Source organism: Oreochromis niloticus, linkage group LG3, assembly GCF_001858045.2.
Source record: "Oreochromis niloticus isolate F11D_XX linkage group LG3, O_niloticus_UMD_NMBU, whole genome shotgun sequence".
Taxonomy (NCBI): Eukaryota; Metazoa; Chordata; class Actinopteri; order Cichliformes; family Cichlidae; genus Oreochromis; species Oreochromis niloticus.
In genome coordinates this window covers 19,570,159-19,587,811 of record NC_031967.2, presented here as the reverse complement: position 1 = coordinate 19,587,811, position 17,653 = coordinate 19,570,159, and the positions used below count along the sequence as shown (strand labels likewise).

Here is a 17,653-nt window from a genome sequence, read left to right as displayed (position 1 = left end):
TACTCCTCGGCATTTAATCCATTCACCCAGTGAAGCAGTGGGCAGCCACCAGTGCAGCGCCCGGGTACGGTACCTTACTCAGGGGTACCTCAGGGTAGCCGTTCAGTGGATTCGAACCCCCAACCTTCCGATCATGGGCTACCTACTGAGCTATCCCTGCCCCTATTAGCAGCAGGTACTTGTAGTTTGATCTGTGTAAGTCCTGTTAAATATAGCAGACGTTTGTATATTTATGTGGAAGCTAAAGTATTCAAAACTGTGTAAAAAGTCTTATACAAAGACAGAGTTTGTACACTTGCAGCGATCTTGAAAGTCAACATTTTTTACAACATCTTTATTCTTCAACATAGTCAAGCTTTCTTAAAATTTCACCAAGTCATCTTCAGGAATAGTTCTCCAGGCTTCTTGAAGGACATTCAAAGCTCTTCTTTGGATGTTTCTGCCTTTTGTTCTGTTCTCTGTCAACATGATCCCTCACTGCTTCTGTGATGTTGACGTCTGGCTCTGGGGAGGCCAATCCATGGCTGATAGTGTTTCACTGTGTGTTTTATTGCATTGGCAATATGTTTGGGTCATGCTGGAAAATGAAGCCACTGCCAATCAGATGCTTTCCAGTATTGCATGGTGGATAAAAATCTAAATGTACCTCATAACTGTATCTTTTTCATGAGCTGTTTTTTAAAGCCACACTGCACACCATGCAGAGATGTGCTAAGTTTTTGGCTAATGGCTCTTTGGGAATCAGCTTGTTGTTTTGTGTCTGTCAAACTTTGTTATCCTTGATATTTTTCATAGATTCAGCTAAAGAAATGGGAACAAATTATGTGTTTTTGTGCCTAAAAGTACAATTTAAAATTGGTTCTTTGCTAACTTGTCTGTTTTGTGTTGACACAGCAGTGGTCCCTGAGTTAAAGGGCCCTTTTTAGTCTTGACTGATTTATATGTTTGTCTTGTGGCTTAACAAACAAACAACACATTCCTCTGATGATGACCAAATACAAGGACTGGACTGAAAATGAGTGAAAAAGCAGCCAGTGTCCAAAGAAAAACTTTGAAAGAGCTTCAGAAAGCCTGGAGAACGATTCCTCAAGAGCACTTCAAAGAATGTCTGCAAAGCCTGGCTGCTTGGAAGTAAAACACAAAGAAATGAGGACTAAATCAAGACTTTTGCACAGTATGTATTGAGCATAGTTGGAGAAAAAATGACACCAAACTGGGATTTTAAAAAATGGGTGATGTCAGTACGCCCCCTATTGGCCAAATTGAACTGCATTAAAGTTTTAGCTCTGGATAGCACAACTCATCAACTTTGTAGTTATATTAAATCTATATGTCCGATATTAATAAAAGAAAGACAAACAGACTGAAGAAGAAATGCACAGCTGCACATTCGTGTCACCTTGAATTCTGACAGATTTTATTACTCTAATCAATGAACCAACAAACAGGTGGACAGTTTCTGGTTTTCAAGACTGATTCACAACATGAAACCACCGACTCTCATACAGGTTGAGTGTTTTATTCATTGTTTGTTTTTGGACACAGCAAATGACCCGAAATTCAAGCATCTACCTTTTGTGGCAATTTCATGGCTTCAAATATCAGATGAAAAACTTATGGATCCATTTTTGGTGATATTCTTTTCAATGTTTTGACTTCAGCTGAGGAATTTACTGCTCCTCTGTGAGCCGAGGGAGTTTATGCATCTCATGAAGCTCTTTTTTTAAAAACTCAGCGGATGAAGTCGAAAATATCCCGAAAAGCCTTAATTCACAAGGTTTCCACAGAACTTTTATTTTCGGTCATTTCACACACGACATCGGAAATATGAGGACATTAACGACACCGACCTCACCGGGAACACTGAATACGAGCTCTTATGGTACACTGGATAACACGGCCGCACAGCTGTGGAAGTGAGAATGCATCATGGTTGCCTCCTCTGCTATTACACAGTGTTGTAATCACACACACATCCAACACACTAAAAACTGAGGAAACATCTTAAAAAATATTAAACTGGTGAGCTGCTGTTTTATGCACGAAGCGTCTCTTCTGAGATTTACTGCAGTCGTGATTGACAGGAACAAGGGCTGAACTTTGATTTGAAGTGCTTTGGGAAATCCATGTTGGGAAAACAGTTTGAGACTGAATAATTTATAGCGCTTGGTCTGAAATTCTGATGGGAAGCTGCAGATAAGACATAATGATCCCCTCGTGATCCCTTGGACTCGGCGTGGATTTTTGTGGAAATGCACTTTGTAACAGCACAAAGATTTACTTTGCAAAACTGAGGTAGGCTGCAGATTTTGCACATTAGACATGCAATATTTCGATGTCCCAAAGATGGATAGCTAACTAAATAAATAAAATAAAATACTGCGCATTCCAGAGTGAATTACTTTGTAAATGCAAATTGCAAAAAGTAACAAAGAATGGTCAGTGGTTTCTACTTGTTTAGAGAGAAAGAAAACAAACCAAATATAACCTCCAGCTCAGCCTGTTTTCATTAAACTGCTGGAAAGAAGCCCTCTCTGAGAAAAAAAAATTGAGACTGAATATAAAACAGAAGTGCAGACCAGAATTACGCCGCTTTCATTTTAGCGAGACAGGTTCAAAGACGTGCACTGAGCCCGGTCCAAGATTTTCTCTTAGTTTTCAAATTCGACCAGATGGATTGTTTTTGTTTGACTCGAGGCTTCGTCCAGGTCTTTGAAACCAGTCCCGCACGTCTGGCTGCAAAGATGGAGGTTTTAGTCTGAGTCCAGCTGATTCCTTTAGCGCACACTCTCATCACAAGAACTCAACACACATAAACAGCTAAAAAAAAAAAAAGAAGAAAACAGTGCAAATACCAACGCTGTGCTTCACAACAGCTTCGCAGCGCTCCTCATCTGGAAGACGAGAGGCAGAGGTGACTGACTCTTTGGTTGCTGTCGTTAGAGTAAATTTAAAGGGATAAGATACAAAAAACTTTTAAAACAGTCGTACACTGAACATATCTCTTAGTGTTGCAATGCATAAGATTTTTCAGGATCTTTGTGCATAAAAAAACCCAACAAAATTCGGATCATATCTTATACTTTAGGTCACAAGTTGTCTAAAAATGTCACTACATACACATGTATCACACCCTGTTGTCTAAATGTTTCATCATTTATCACAGAAATCTTAACACGTCACACGAGGAAAACACAGAACAGCTTCAGTGTCTCTGTATTGTACTTTTTAAATGTATTGCACACATTTCTTCCCCATTCCAACACTTGACACTGCATATTCTTTTCAACATAAAAGTAAATGACCATTTGCAAAATCCCTGCTCGGCATAGTGATTGGCCAGTTTCTCCACGGTGCAGAGTTGTTCCAGTGCTCGTCAACAGGTACCGGAGAAGACCAGAGAGCCTCACATTTCACAAGTTTCTAGTGAAATTCAGGCATGGTGTAATTTTTCTATAGGCACTAAATGTGCAAAACATCATCTGGAATATGTGTAATGTTGGTGTTCAGGAGGAATGTAGATACTGTAACTAGCTGACTGTTTTATTCTATGGCGTTACACACTGTATTAGAAAAATCCTCAAATCATGGGTGGAGCAGCCGCTGTCTGAGAGGCAAAATGTTACTGCAACTAAATCAGACAATTAATTTTATGTCATTCATATAAGTGGGGGAACTAAATGTCTGATCCCCTGCTGAATTTGTAAGTTTGCTCACTTAGTCTCACATAGTCTCTAGTTTGATGGTAGTTTCATTTTAATGGAGAGAGACAAAATATCAACCAAACATCCAGCAGATTAAACATTTCTAAATGTATTTGCATGTCACTGAGTGAAATAAGCAGTAAGATGTTTCTTGTAGTTGGTCACCAGGTTTGCCCACGTCTCAGGAGAGATTTTGGCCCACTCCTCTTCACGGAAACTCTCTAAATACTTTTTTTTAAACTGCTGTCTAGGTCAGTGTCTCCCAACCACTGTTATCTGGTTCCACCTGATTAGTACTCCAAGCAATCAGCGTCAGTAACAGGCAGAACAATTACATCCTCTTCCACTGGAGGGCAGTACAACTACCTGCTCTAATTAAATGTGTTGCCAACTGCCAGTAAAACAGAAGAAGAGGAAATTACATAATAGTCGTGCTGTGAGACAATGCAGGCAATAGAAAATATCTGAAAAGAAAAAGTAGTCAATCTGACCTGGGTCCTGGAGAAAATTCCGACCCAGATGAAGGCCCTAGCAGTGGTCAAAAGAAAAAACAGGTATACTGGGGACAAACCGAGCCAATTCCACTGTACCTAGTGCGCAGGGGAAAATGATCAATATGCTCTTTGTGACATTTTTGTTTGGTGGTGTTCCGTGTGCTTTTTCTAATGTGAAATATGTGCTATCGCTCCAAAACGTTGGGAAACACTGGTGTAGGTCACTCCTTTTTATCTTGGTGGGTTTTTGTGTGTTTTTTGCTGGAAGACCCATCCATGACTCATTTCAGTGTTCTGACTCAGGGAACAAAGTTCTTGCCCAAGATTTCACGGTCCATTGGCCCCTCAGTATAGTGAAGTCGTCCTGTACCTTTAGCTGTAGCATAATGTTTCCACCTCCGTGCTTTACTGTGGGGATGGTGGTGTTTGAGTCATGCTCAGCATTTCTCTTCCTCCAAACATGGCAGGTCGAGTTGATGCCAAAGATACAATTTTTTTGTTTTGTTCGACCAGAGCACTTTCTCCCAAGCTTTCACTGAAACATTCAGCTGACAAACTTAAGTCAGGCCTTCTTGAGCAGAAGGACCTTGCAAGTGTTGCAAGATTTCAATCCATTAGAGAGTAGTGTGTTAGCAATGGTGTTTTTGGTGACTCTGGTCCCAACTGCCTTCAGATCTTTAATAGTGCACTGGTCTACCACCTGTCTCATGGTTACCCTCACCTCATGAGGCAAGACCTTGCATGGAGATCCAGGCTGAGGCTGACTGATGGTTCTTTTATACTGTATGTCTTCTATTTCTGATAGTTTTGTAGCCCATCCCATTCCTGTGCAGCTCTACAATCTTGTTCCTGACATCCTTTGACAGATCTTTGTTCTTGTCCATGGTGGTGAAGAGACTGAAATGTGGAATCACTGATTCATTGGTTGACTGTAATCCGTGTGCCACATAGTCACACAGCCAATCTGTGGGAGCCAGAATTCTGCCTGGGTTGTAGGGGATCAAATACTTATTTCAGTCAATGAAAATATGCAACTCAGTTTAGAACTTTTACGTCATATGTATTCTGTCTCTCTCCATTAAAATGACAGGTATTTTAAAAGTTATATCTCTTAAATATTATACTGTGGTAGGGGTGTGTTTCTACCCACTTTAAGTGATCCGTAAGGTAAAGGCTAGTTACCAACATGTAGGTGACATTTGCTGCATAAAAATGGTGAAAAATGTTATAGTAAATATGCAACACATTGCTAAATGGCTTTAAAGTTAGAATGTTGTAGTTAAGGGAGGCAGGGATTAGCAAACAGTCAATAAAAATCAGCTTGTCAAGTTTTGGAAAGAGGCCACTGAGTGGTGCTCCATCCCTGCAGTGTGTGGGCTGACCTCATGGCTGCGAAGGTCACGAAAGGTCACGAGGGTTGAGTTAAGGTTGAGCCAGGTGCTGCAGAGCCTCCCCCTCGCAGCGCAGGCAGTGGTAACCCATGGTAGCAGTGATATCGAAGCAGCCCTGGCTGAGGTAAAAGTCCATCGATGGTTTGTTCCAGTCCAGGACGGTGAAGTTGAGCTGGTGGCAACCAGCAGCCAGAGCCAGCTACAGGAGAGCAAAACCAAGAAGGAAGACAGGAATGACTGCTGTAGATGTAGCATGGAAGCTGTTTCTGTATGCTACCTCTGAGTTACTGTTCAGCATGTTTTCCTGCAAATACTGAACATAACAAAAGCCTCAAGGTTTATCTTCCTCAGTGTTCACATGTTTCACTCACCTGTGCCACCTTGCTCATTAGTGCTTTACCAACGCCTTTCCCTGAAAGACAGATCATGTGCATTACTTGAGATTTCCTGCAAATATAAGGACACAGTGATGATGAGACATCTTCTCAGAGGCTGTACTGTACCTCTGAACTCAGGCATCACGTACAAGTCCTCCATATAAATGGCTCTGCCTGACCAGGAGCTGTAGGAATAGAAGTAAAGTGCATAGCCGATCTTTGTGTGCCCTGAAAGAAGAAAAAAAGTTTGAGTGTGTAAAAATAACCGATATTTAGAAGAAGCTAAATTCAGTATTCATGAAATTTGTGTATTCGTTTTGGTGTTCCTTCCCACTGGGTTAATGACTCTGAACATTTAGCACAATGATTATTAACAGCATAATGCTTTACTTTACACTGTAAACACATAAATATGTATCACTTCCCTCACATCAGTGAAAAAAGTGATATGAGTTGTGGTGCTGCTCACAGTTACGTGCAACAATCTTTATAAATGAAACCTCACATTTCCCAGTGGTGAGGCTGGTTAGGTCATTTTAACCACTATTACTTCTCTTTTTTGTTTTTGGTTCCCTGGAGGTAGCAGAACATCTGGAGTCATGTTGCTAGTGACTTGATGAATCTGATGATTCTGAGTCCAAAACTATTTGGCTGCTAACTTCTCTGCTGATTGGCTCTGGACAGTTCATGGATTTATTGAGTTTTTTCAGCAGCTCAAAGCAGCACTGATGAGAGCGGAGCACAACTTTAATGAGGCCCAAGACATAAGTAGCTACTTCTCAGTATAGCCTCTGATAGATTAAGCCTTCAGATAGTGGACAGCGGTGACTGTGTGGAAAAAGACCCGTGTCATGGAAGGAAAAAGCACAGCTGGGCAGCAGAGCGTATATTAATGGTCTAATTACTGCATTCTTAGGAAAGGCACTTCAACTTTGTTATGTAAGAAGTGTTTAAGGGGGGAGGCTACATGTGCTGTGTGCTGTTACATTAGGTAACATGAGTAATAAATGTGTAGGATGATGTAAATGGCTATATGGCAATTAATGTTTGTGTTAAGTGTAGCTACCGTTTTCCAGTTAGTGCAACACAAGTAATTATACAAAAATATATAAAATGTTTAGCTTTTTGTATCTTATAGTGCTGAAGTCTTGCTATTGAGTCTACAGTTAGCTTAGTTTTTGACCTTTTGGCTTTACTTGATATACCTCTACAGTTTTGTCCTGAGTTTTCCTTTTTGTTTCTCCTGCTCGCTCACTCCGTTGGTAAGTTTCTGTTACTGTTAGAGGTTTATCACCCATCAGTTTTAAGTTTGTGTCAGTAACCGGGTTACAGCTGTTAGACAGTAGATCGCAACAGTGTGTGTGAAAACTGGGCGTAACATGATCTCCCTCACCTTCTTTGGTTTTGTGCTGTTCTGGCACCTCAGCGATGATCCCATGAAAGAACGGGTTCTTGGAAAAGCCATCCTGCTCCAAGTCTGAAAAGAAATTATAGATACTGTTACACAGTGTTTTCACAAGGGGAAATTCAGTTTACATTTAACAGTTTGAGGCTTTTTATCAAAATGTAATCTTAGCAAGGGAGAGAGCTTTAAAACCAGTTCTTGACCTTTTGTTGGAAAATACAGTGCAATGGTTTTTCTCAAAGGTCCATAATTCCTAATTTTAGAACGAAGCTTCCTGGGAAAAACTGTTACCTGGTGGTAGAAACAAACGGCTCACAGACAAATACTTTATTATAGCGTGATAAAATCTACTTAGCTTACATAAATATAACTGAACACCAAACTATATTTGATACAGAAACTTTATTTTTTGGTTAGAAGAGTTTTTCATCTGGATGTGCACTCCCTTCAGCTCCTGACAGAAACTCCAGCTGTGGATAAAATCCACATTACAAACTCTGTGTATTTATTCTCATTGTACTTCCTTTAGTAGTTTTCACATCCACAACTGAGTTCCCCTGAAGCAGCTGAAATATGCATTAATCAAAATGTCTTTTTTATTGGCTTTTTTGTGACACTGTTTACTTTACAGCTGCAGAACAAGATTTACTATTTTTTAATAAATATATCATTGATTTTATCAAACTGTTACGCTGTGCGATATATCCAACTAACTTTTATAAGATCAAGAATAAACTTTGAACCTCTATTTGAAGAGAGCGAGAAATGAGAGTCAAAGTTTGTAACCAATCGGAGAGAGTTGAGAGATTTGATTAACCAATCAATTAACCAAAAAAGCAGGAATGGTTTGACAGCTGGAGACCACTGATATTTTTCCCTCCTCATGTTTTCTGACTATTTTTTCAGTAGTTTTTCATTTGGCTAGGGTCAGTGTCACTACAGGTAGCATGAGGCGTTACCTGGTCCCTACAAAGGTAGCACAAGTAGTCCCAACTCCTCCAGGATGGCACATCAATATATGCAATTGCCAGAAGATTTGCTGTGTCTCCCAACACAGTCTCAAGAGCATGGACTCCAAGAGACAGGCAGTTACTCCAGCAGAGCTAAAGAGGGCCATAGAAGGCCCTTAACCCATCAGTAGGACCGGGAACTGCTCCTTTGTGCAGAGTGGAACAGGATGCCAGAGCAGCAAAATTACCTTTAGCAGGTCACTGATGTGAATGTTTCTGACCAAACAATCAGAAACAGACTTCATAAGGGAGGCTTGAGGGTTCGACGGCCTCTATTTGGCATTTGCCATAGAATACCAGTATTGGCAGGTCCACCACTCGCACCTTGTGCTTTTCACAGATGAGAGCAGGTTCACCCTGAGTACATGTGACAGATGTGAAATAGTCTGGTGAAGCTGAGGAGAATGTTATTCTGCCTGTAACATTGTTCAGTGTGACTGGTTTGGTTTGGTTGTGATCAGTGCTCATCTCGGGGGCCATATCCAAGGGGGAACACAGCCCTCTACAGGCTCGGCAGCTTACAACTTCCATCCATCCATCCATCCATTCGCTTCCGCTTATCCTTTCCAGGGTCGCGGGGGGCGCTGGAGCCTATCCCAGCTGTCATAGGGCGAGAGGCGGGGTACACCCTGGACAGGTCGCCAGTCTGTCACAGCTTACAACTTATGTGTTTAATTCAGGAGCACTTGTCTGACTAAAGATAGCTAACTGACAACAACTAACTGCAAACAAGAGGAAAGTTGAACCCGAGGAATGAACAGAAGTAATTCTAAAAGACAGAAGACATTTTCCTGCATTCTCAAATTATGTCATATGTTGCTGTGTAGGTGGCAAGATTAGGACTCAATATGCAGGACTCAGAAGTGACAATGAACTCAAAATTTAGGTTTACTGCTGGATTCACAAGGATCAAAAGTACAAAAGAACTTAAACTAAGCAGATACTAGGATGCTAGTTTGCTAATTAGGAAACTACACAGAAGACATTGAACGCACGGGACATACAGCAAGAGGGACAAGGTGACAAAGGGCAGAGTGATGGAGTGGAGACACCTGTGGAACACAGCTGCACAGAATCCATCTAAAGAACCAAAGGAAGTAAAACTGAACAAAATATGGGTGTGTGTGTGTGTGTTTGGAGGATGCATTTGTGCGGGGGGGGGGGTACATTTTTCTTGTAAAAAAGGGGGGCCTGGCAAAAAAAGTTTGGGAACCACTGGTGTAGACAGACACGGAGACATGACTAGAGAACAGACAGGGACCACAAACGATGATAACTCAGTAATGCAAAGCCCAGAAGACAACTAAAATATAAACAAACTACAAAGGATATAATAAAATACTCAAGGAAGACTACTAATCATAGTAATATACAAAAGGAGCCAGACTAAATACAGACACAAAAATCCTTAGAGGAACACAAAGCCCTGAGCCCATGGCCCGGGGACTCTGGCACATTAATATGATGGATGCTTTGTTTATGGTGTTTAAACTCGTTTGTGATGCTCTGTGATATATTCACAATTGCTTTGTGATAACCTTATTGATGTTGGTTTTAAATGAAAAGAAGCTTCGATATATTTAGTTTAAAATACCCTGTGGCTCTAGCTGCTCAGTAGGTCTCTTTCTCTCTTAAACCCATCTACAATCTCAGACTGTGGTCCAACTTATATTTTGGTGTTCTGCAAATATTAAATGAGCAATGTTGGTAAATGGACTGGTTCTTACTTCTACTCTAACTGAACACTCAAAGCGCTTTTATACAACCTGCCTCATTCACCCATTCATACAAGCACTGCTTTTCTATCCTTTTCTAAGTGCTTCCTGAAACATTCACACCAATTATACTCTGGATGCATCAGAGAGCAACTGATTGGCATGCAGACTGGAGCAGATGGGGATTGAACCACCAACCTTATGATTAGTAGGTGACCTACAGTCACCCGTTTTTGAAAAAAAAAAGTTCTTTTGACTTTTTGTGTTGTAAAGTTCCCAAAGACTGAGTCTTGAAGTTCCCCTTTTCAGGCATTTATAAATCCTTTGTAAAATATAGATGGTCTTCACAATAGATGTGGTGACACAAAATACTGAACTAATAACAACTAACTGCCTCAATTAAACATGAATTAAAATCTGGCATAAGTAGTTATAAAAGCTCCATTAACACACTCACAAACAACTGGCACATGTCATAATCTGTATGTGTATAAAGCTGCTTTTAAAAACTTTAATTAATTATTTATTCAGACTTTCTAAATGATACCAAAACAAATAACATGGTTTTAGTTGATGTAATAATTTTTTTGTGATTAAAGATGTTATATATGTGCCTATAAAGCAAGACTAAACATGTTTATAAATGACATACTAAGGAGGGGTAATGCTTAATAGGGCTTAATAGTGTGTGGTTATTATAAAGTGTTTATAATAATAGTAACAGATAAGATCAAGGCAGAAACTTGAGACATCACTACATACATTACCTTTCTGGGTCACTTTCACATGCTCTGCCAGTTTCTCATACTCTGCCAGTTCCTGGACAAAAACAAAAATAGCATCAGCTGCCATCATTTATTAGGACATCCCAGACATCAGTGTTGCTCAGCTGGCAGTAAACATGTTATTTACAGGCAGTTTATTAGCCTGTTTGCACTGAAACTAACGAGCAGGACGAGCACAGTTCATCCGATAATATCTCACTAATCTAATAATAACAGCAACACCGTGTTTATGAAAAGCCCTGCTGACGTAAGCCACTACAGGCTACTTAATAATGTCTTCCGAGTCATACACACAGCTGGACCGCACGCGCGCACGTGCACGTGTCCGCTCACCACGATCATCCGCGCGATGTCCTTGCAGTCGTCCAGGTTGGCCGCGCGGATGGTGAAGTCCATGTCGAGTGGATGTGATGCGGTGATGCTCACAGTGCTGCTGCGGCCTGTCGGAGGACGGATGATGAGCACTTGGAGAAGTACCCAGCTCTTCGTCTAGCCTGGACCAGCACGCCGCAGCCTCTCCACGGAGGATGGAAACTGAATAAAGAGCGCCCTCCTCCAGGTAGGAGGTGACAGGGGGGTGAGTCAGCTCCTCTTGCGGACTGGAAAGTGCACCCGAGGATTAGAGGACGTCCATTAAAAGGCTTTAGCTGCAGTCGTTTAAGAGAACGCTTCCGGATGCTTTCAAGAGCAGCATCCTTTTTGTTTTATTGGTGTTCCTCTGCCTCCTGCAGGGGCCAGAGTGATCCTCTAGGGGGCCCCAACGTAAAAAGCATACACTGGTTCCCCTTGAAGTGTTTTCCCGTATTGAACTGTTGTAAATGACTTTCGGGCCTATAATCTGTGAAACATGTGGCAATCATATCAAATCATTTTGAGCCACAAACAACACAGAAGCTCCAATCATGTTTATCTATTCAGCTAAAAAGTCTCATCGATATTAAAAGTGTCTTTTTATAAAGAGATCTTCCAAGAAGGCAGGTAAGTACAGATGTTTTAAGTGGCCAAAAAGCACTGGGTTGATTATAACGTAGGAACAATATTTTATTTTTATTTTTTATTGAACTTTAATTTGTACAGGTAGTTCCTTTGAGACTCAATGTCTCATTTACTATAACGGAGAGCCATAAAGATACTTGCAAAACAGGTCATTATTTTACATATATCCTATTATCTAAACCCTGTTCACTAGAATCTATTTACTAATATAAGCAAAGATTTTACACATCAAAAACACACAGAAACATCAGATATCACATTTATTAGCTCTCCAAATGCACAGCAGCCTCACTCAATCACTTGCATTTTCATGCTGGATTAAACCTGCTGCCCCTGCAGGATTCGCTATTAATTTCAGTTAACGTAGGAGGATGCTTGATCCATCAAAGACTTGCAAACTGTACAGCAGTTTAAAGGTCCATGTTTTCGCACAAGTTCACCACAAATCAAAGCTGAAAATATAGATTTAAAAAAAGGTAATTGCTGCAAAGTAAACATTGACCCTGGGGGAGCCCAGAGAGTTTTGGGCTCCAGGACAATTACCTGTTTTCCTTGGCTGCTAACCCAGCCTTGCCTCTACAACGAATCAAGGCAAAAACTTTCAACTTATCAAAGTTTACATGTTCAGGGTCATTAGGACCAACAGGATAATTTTAGCTCCATCTCGAACAACGGAAATATCAGCATGTTAATTTTTTGCTGTTTTGGCCTCTAGGGGGCAAAACGAGGCTTTGCAGTTTGGCTTGTAGCTCCATCTCTGTGGGTGCTGCTCTTCTCAGTGCAGTCACAACGACTCCTCTAGTTTCACAGAATGAGTGCACTAAATTCATCGTGTCCACAGACGCATTAAAGCAGCAGGCAGCGAAGTGTGCGTGGTTCAACACCCACTGCTGATACATAACAGCGGCCTCTGCGTGGGTGACAGCGTGTGGATGGAGGGTTCGTTTTATTTTTTTAAATCATAGTCTACAAAACTTATGAGATTTTCATTTGAAAAAATCAACTTAAAAAATTCACAGAAGCAGGCAGACGGGGTTAAATTAGGCTCAGATGTGATGATGCAGAGTGTGGACATGTAATCAAACTGTGAACTACAGCTCCAGAAATAATGATGATCTCATGACTTTATGCTGTTTCTCACAAGATGAAGGGTGAGAAACAGCATAAAGTTCCCTACAAAAAAGAGAGAGAGCAGAGTTAGAGGAACTGAAAACGCTTTCCTCATCTCAGTGGAAGTGTTATGAAAGTCTGGGGTAGATTAAGGATCGTCATGCTGCAATTAAGACAATAATCGGTTTAAGAGTTGCTCCCTGAGAAGTAAAAAGTGCAAAGAGAGGCGAGTCTTCAGCTGTCAGGCTCCTCTCCTGTGTTACCGGCTCTCAGGTTGAATTGAGCTTACAGACACCTTCTGTTTAAGATTTGACTTAAAACTTTTATTTTGCTAACAGTTAGGGCTTTGTATGCCTCTGCTGCATGTTATTAACGTTTGTCTACTCTCTCCTGTGTGTCCTTCATGGTCTCTCTATGCTACTTTCCCCCCCCTCTTCCCTTTCCCTTCAATCACTAATCAGATGGCTGCCCCCCTCCCTGAGCCCGGCTCTGCTGGAGGTTTCTTCCTGTTAAATGTTCTTCCTTCCCACTTTCACCAAGTGCATTCTCACAGGGGACCTTTTCATTCTTATGTTCTTTCTCTGCTATTGTACTGCTTTTATTTCACTACACGAAGTGAATGTTTTTTGTTAAATACTGACAGAATTGAGTCAGCGTTCCCTGTGGAAAGCTGTGAAACGCATTTCCCCCCGATTCAAGCATCCCCCTTCGTCAAACTCACAATGGCATTCGCTCATAAAAACAGAAGTGGTTCAGGGAAAATACCACACGGGTTAGATCACTCTCTGACACCAGCTGCTAAACGATGAGTTTCAACAGCCATGTCAGCAAATGCAGACCCACAGCCAGTGGGCAAAGTCTGCTGAAGCCCCTCTGAGTGATATTTTACTGGGATTTAACAGCCTTATTATTCACAGTGATACAAACACTAAGTATGTGCATTTATTACACTTCAGAGCTGTAATTAATTGCAGTTTTCGGGTACTTGACAGTTGAGTATTGAGCACTGAATTGCTGTTTTCTACTGCTCTATGGGAGCTCAAAGGAAGATTAATTTTTATATTTCGCAGCTTTAGTTTAGTAGTGGATTTAGACACTTTGACACAGTAAAATATTACATAATGGTTACTTTTACATGTTGGCAACAAGTATTTGTGCGTACTGTTACTGCTATTCTTATAAGGATCAGAGTCTATCTTACATTAATCATATGTTTTCCACGGGAGCTTGTTGTGTTCCCGTGGAAAACATATGATTGTGTAATGATGGTCGATGTCAGGAGAGGCTTTTAACTCACCCACAAGCAAACAACACCTAATTATTCTGTTTGATTTACACTCCACAACATGCCGTGAGGCTCTTATTTTGAAGGCTGTGGTCACGTCAAGTTTCTCCTGTTTACAGATCAGCAAAGCCTTTTTTTTTTTTTCATGTTCATTCATAATGTGTCACTTAAACCAGCAGCCAAAACGGATGAAATGGCGGAAGAGTGTATTAACGGCTCTTTTGCTTTGCATCTGACATTTACCGAAATAAAACACAAACACGGGTGGGCGGTGGCTTTTTTCTCAGCCGGTTGCGACACGGGGAAAAAAATGCCAGTACCGTTTTAACTTCATACTGGGTGGGCAGCCTCCTGCAGGTCTGTAAAGTCGCCCATTTCCTCATTTTGAAACACCCAAAGCTCTGAGGCAACCAAACCCCTCCCCTCCTGAGAGTCCACACGCTTGCTTGTTGCTTGTGAAAATCCCACCCATTATCTGCTCTAATAAAATTATGGTTGCTATATATAAAAGCAAGGGAGAGGAGGAGATGCCAGTATGAGACCTCAAACCAACAACCTTCATATCATTGATCTGCCTCCCTAACCTTTGACCTGCTGGACCCAGACAGTCACCAGTTAGTTCCGCAGGCCCATCCTGATACAGCGGGCTAAAACCACCTCTGACAGTAGTGTCACACTTATCCTTGATAACAGTTACCTAATTAATTGTCAAGCATCATTTGTGAATGCCTCTGTAATGAGTGACAAAACAACAGCTAAAAAATTCCTTTTAAACTTATCTTCCCTGTGTTTCACACAGACTACACAAAAACTACAGCTGGCTTAGTCATGAGTGAAATCTGGTTTGAGCTAATAATTAATGAATGATTCAGCGGTCATCTCAGCTGCTGTATAATCTCACAGTAAGGCTTTCTAGCCTGAGCCTATATGTTAACTCTTTGCATGCATTACAGTATAAATAAGAGACTGTGGTGTGCTTGAGGGCTAAAAATAAATTTTGTTAGCGATTTGTCACAGTACACGGCTCTATGCGGAGTAGAGGGTGGGGAGGAAATGAGCAGAGAAAGGGGGATTTTGCTGGGCTGGCTTCAAATTTGTTCTCCCGAAGAAAAAAAAAAGGCAGCCTATGTGTCTATTAATAGCTGCAGCAAGACTGTGTGGCTCTTTAAGGCTGACTAACGGCTCCTTTCATACGACGCAGGCAGAAAAGCGGAGCGCTGCCAGCGTTTTCATCAGCGGCCTCTCTGGAGCTGCTGATGACGTGCTTCAGACGCCACTGACCGGTTTTACAGACGCACTTGAGGACTCACAGGCAGTCAGAAGCAAAAACACTGCATTAGTCAGTGCAGTGTGAGTGGGAAAGAGGCCACTGATTGGGCTCTACGCCGCTGACAAATGCTACAAAAACCCTGAAAAAAGGATTGGTGGTGCGCAAGAACTCAACTCTCATGTCATACTCATTTAGCTATAGATTACTAGTGGTGTAGAGAAAGTAATAATACAAAAGCAGTCTGCAATGTCTTTACTTCACAGCATTTTTAGCTTGGTCCCTGCAGCTTATTTGGCCAGGAGCAGCTTATCTTAGGAGAGATTTGTATACTTTCAGCCTTTGCCTAAAGGCAACAATATTTATCTATTACAACATCTAAAGTTCATTTAAATTACATGTTTGCTTGCTAGTCAGGCCAATATCCTTTTATGGGCAAGTCTTGAAACTTGGTAGCCAATTTGGATTAAATTTAGGCAGTCATGTGAAACTATAATGTTTAATTTCAGAGGTCAACTCATCAAGGCATGATTTGAACATGATTTTTTAACTGGTTCCTTTTTTGCTCTTGGATTGGCTCTTTGGGCACAGAAGCAGTACAACTGCCATCTTTAGCGTTGGAGATTTCTTCCTTATCAGGTTTCTTTGAGTGTCACGTCTCATAACGTGCCTTTATACCATCTCTGGTCAAGCTAGCTGTTTACCTTATCTTCATTTGTTATGCTAAGCTAAGCTAACTGGCTAGAGAGAGAAACACGATCTTCTTCTCAAATAGTTCATAGAAAAAAGCAAAACAACTACACTTTTTCCCAAAATGTCAAACGATATCTTTGAAAATATTATAGTTGAACATGAGTTAATTTTTTAAGTATCTTCATAAGGCCTTGAACACACAAGCCCACAGGCCTAGAGACCGGTTAACGTCTATTGGTTATAAGAGAAACACGTGTATTCTGTGATTAGTCGCTACAGTTTTCTGGCTGTCACCAGGTGAAATCAATCAGAAAGAGCATACCAGCAAAAACCTTCTTGTAAATGTTTTGGTTGCTAGCAGATTGCCACAGTTGACATGACTAGCCTGCAAAAAACTCTCCATTTGCTCACTGAGTTGTAGTGAAACTTGAAAAAGTCTTTATTTACGGTTCATGTCGCTAGCAACCTGCTAGCGACCAAAGCAGATTGCGGCAGCACCTCCTTGCAACTAATTTCGTGGAGGCAGCAGAAAACAGTTGTGAAATATACACTTTTTCCTAGTGACCAGGGTTTAGTCGGGGCTCCCTGACCACCTGTAGGCCTGTTGACTGAGGCTTTAGCAATGAATATCACACAAACGCTTGCTAACTGCAAGGAGGATGCTAGATGGTTGCTGTCTGGTCTCTAGGCCTGAGTGACATTTCTTAAACTCCACTGGTGGCATGAGCACCACTTTTCCAAAACAAATCCCCTCATTAGGTTTACATAACAGTCACTCACAGCTTGTCCTGCTCCTTAAACCATTTAACTCTTTGTCGTCCTTGAAGATGCTGCTCACATCGAAATGACGTTTGTCATCATAAGACAAGGATGATCACTCAGACCAACTGTATGTGGTAACGTGCTTCCCTGTAAGGAGATAAGTGAAAACAATCTGCTAAAAGTACCACCCCACCCCACAGCACAACACAACACAGTCACAAGATAGCCTCGCTGCAGGAGTCAGGCTATTCACTTCACCTCCTCCAAGCTCAAATAAAGTCAAGCAAATCTAAATATGATGTCATTATTAATAACTATAACAAAGGTCAATCAAAAAAAAAAAGGAACAAAAAGAGGAACATTTTTGGTTATGACCAGTGAATGACCAGTAAAAAAACAAAAACAAAAAAACTGCACAGAATTTCATAACTGATCTGCTGATGGATCATCAAAGGAATGTAATGCACCAAAACACAATGAGCACTCACTGAAAGCTCCTTCCTCTTCAACAAAATCCTTCTACTGACATATTACTGCCATATTGTGTTACATTGTACTATATTATGCCAAACAGTCCTTTAGAAACAATGAAATAAATAGAGATGGTTGCATTGATTTTGCAGATATTTTTAGATAAAGTGTCAAAGACACATTTCCGG

At 41.0% G+C, this 17,653-nt stretch overlaps 1 protein-coding gene across 2 annotated transcripts; it reads right to left on the bottom strand.

The window, feature by feature from the left end:
• Positions 1-1,769: 1,769 nt before the first annotated feature.
• Positions 1,770-11,582, bottom strand: LOC100698333 (diamine acetyltransferase 2). Of its 2 annotated transcripts, XM_019354223.2 has the most exons (7): positions 11,215-11,277; positions 10,864-10,915; positions 7,360-7,443; positions 6,093-6,194; positions 5,961-6,001; positions 5,581-5,788; positions 1,770-2,933 (listed from the first exon to the last, which is right to left on the bottom strand). In XM_019354223.2, exons 1-6 carry the CDS (start codon positions 11,275-11,277, stop codon positions 5,621-5,623), a joined length of 510 nt encoding a protein of 169 aa, XP_019209768.1. In that variant the 3' UTR covers positions 1,770-2,933; positions 5,581-5,620. The 2 variants fall into 2 exon arrangements, with proteins under 2 accessions (XP_019209768.1, XP_013129343.2); XM_013273889.3 differs by having other exon boundaries at positions 1,770-5,788; positions 11,215-11,582.
• Positions 11,583-17,653: the final 6,071 nt, after the last annotated feature.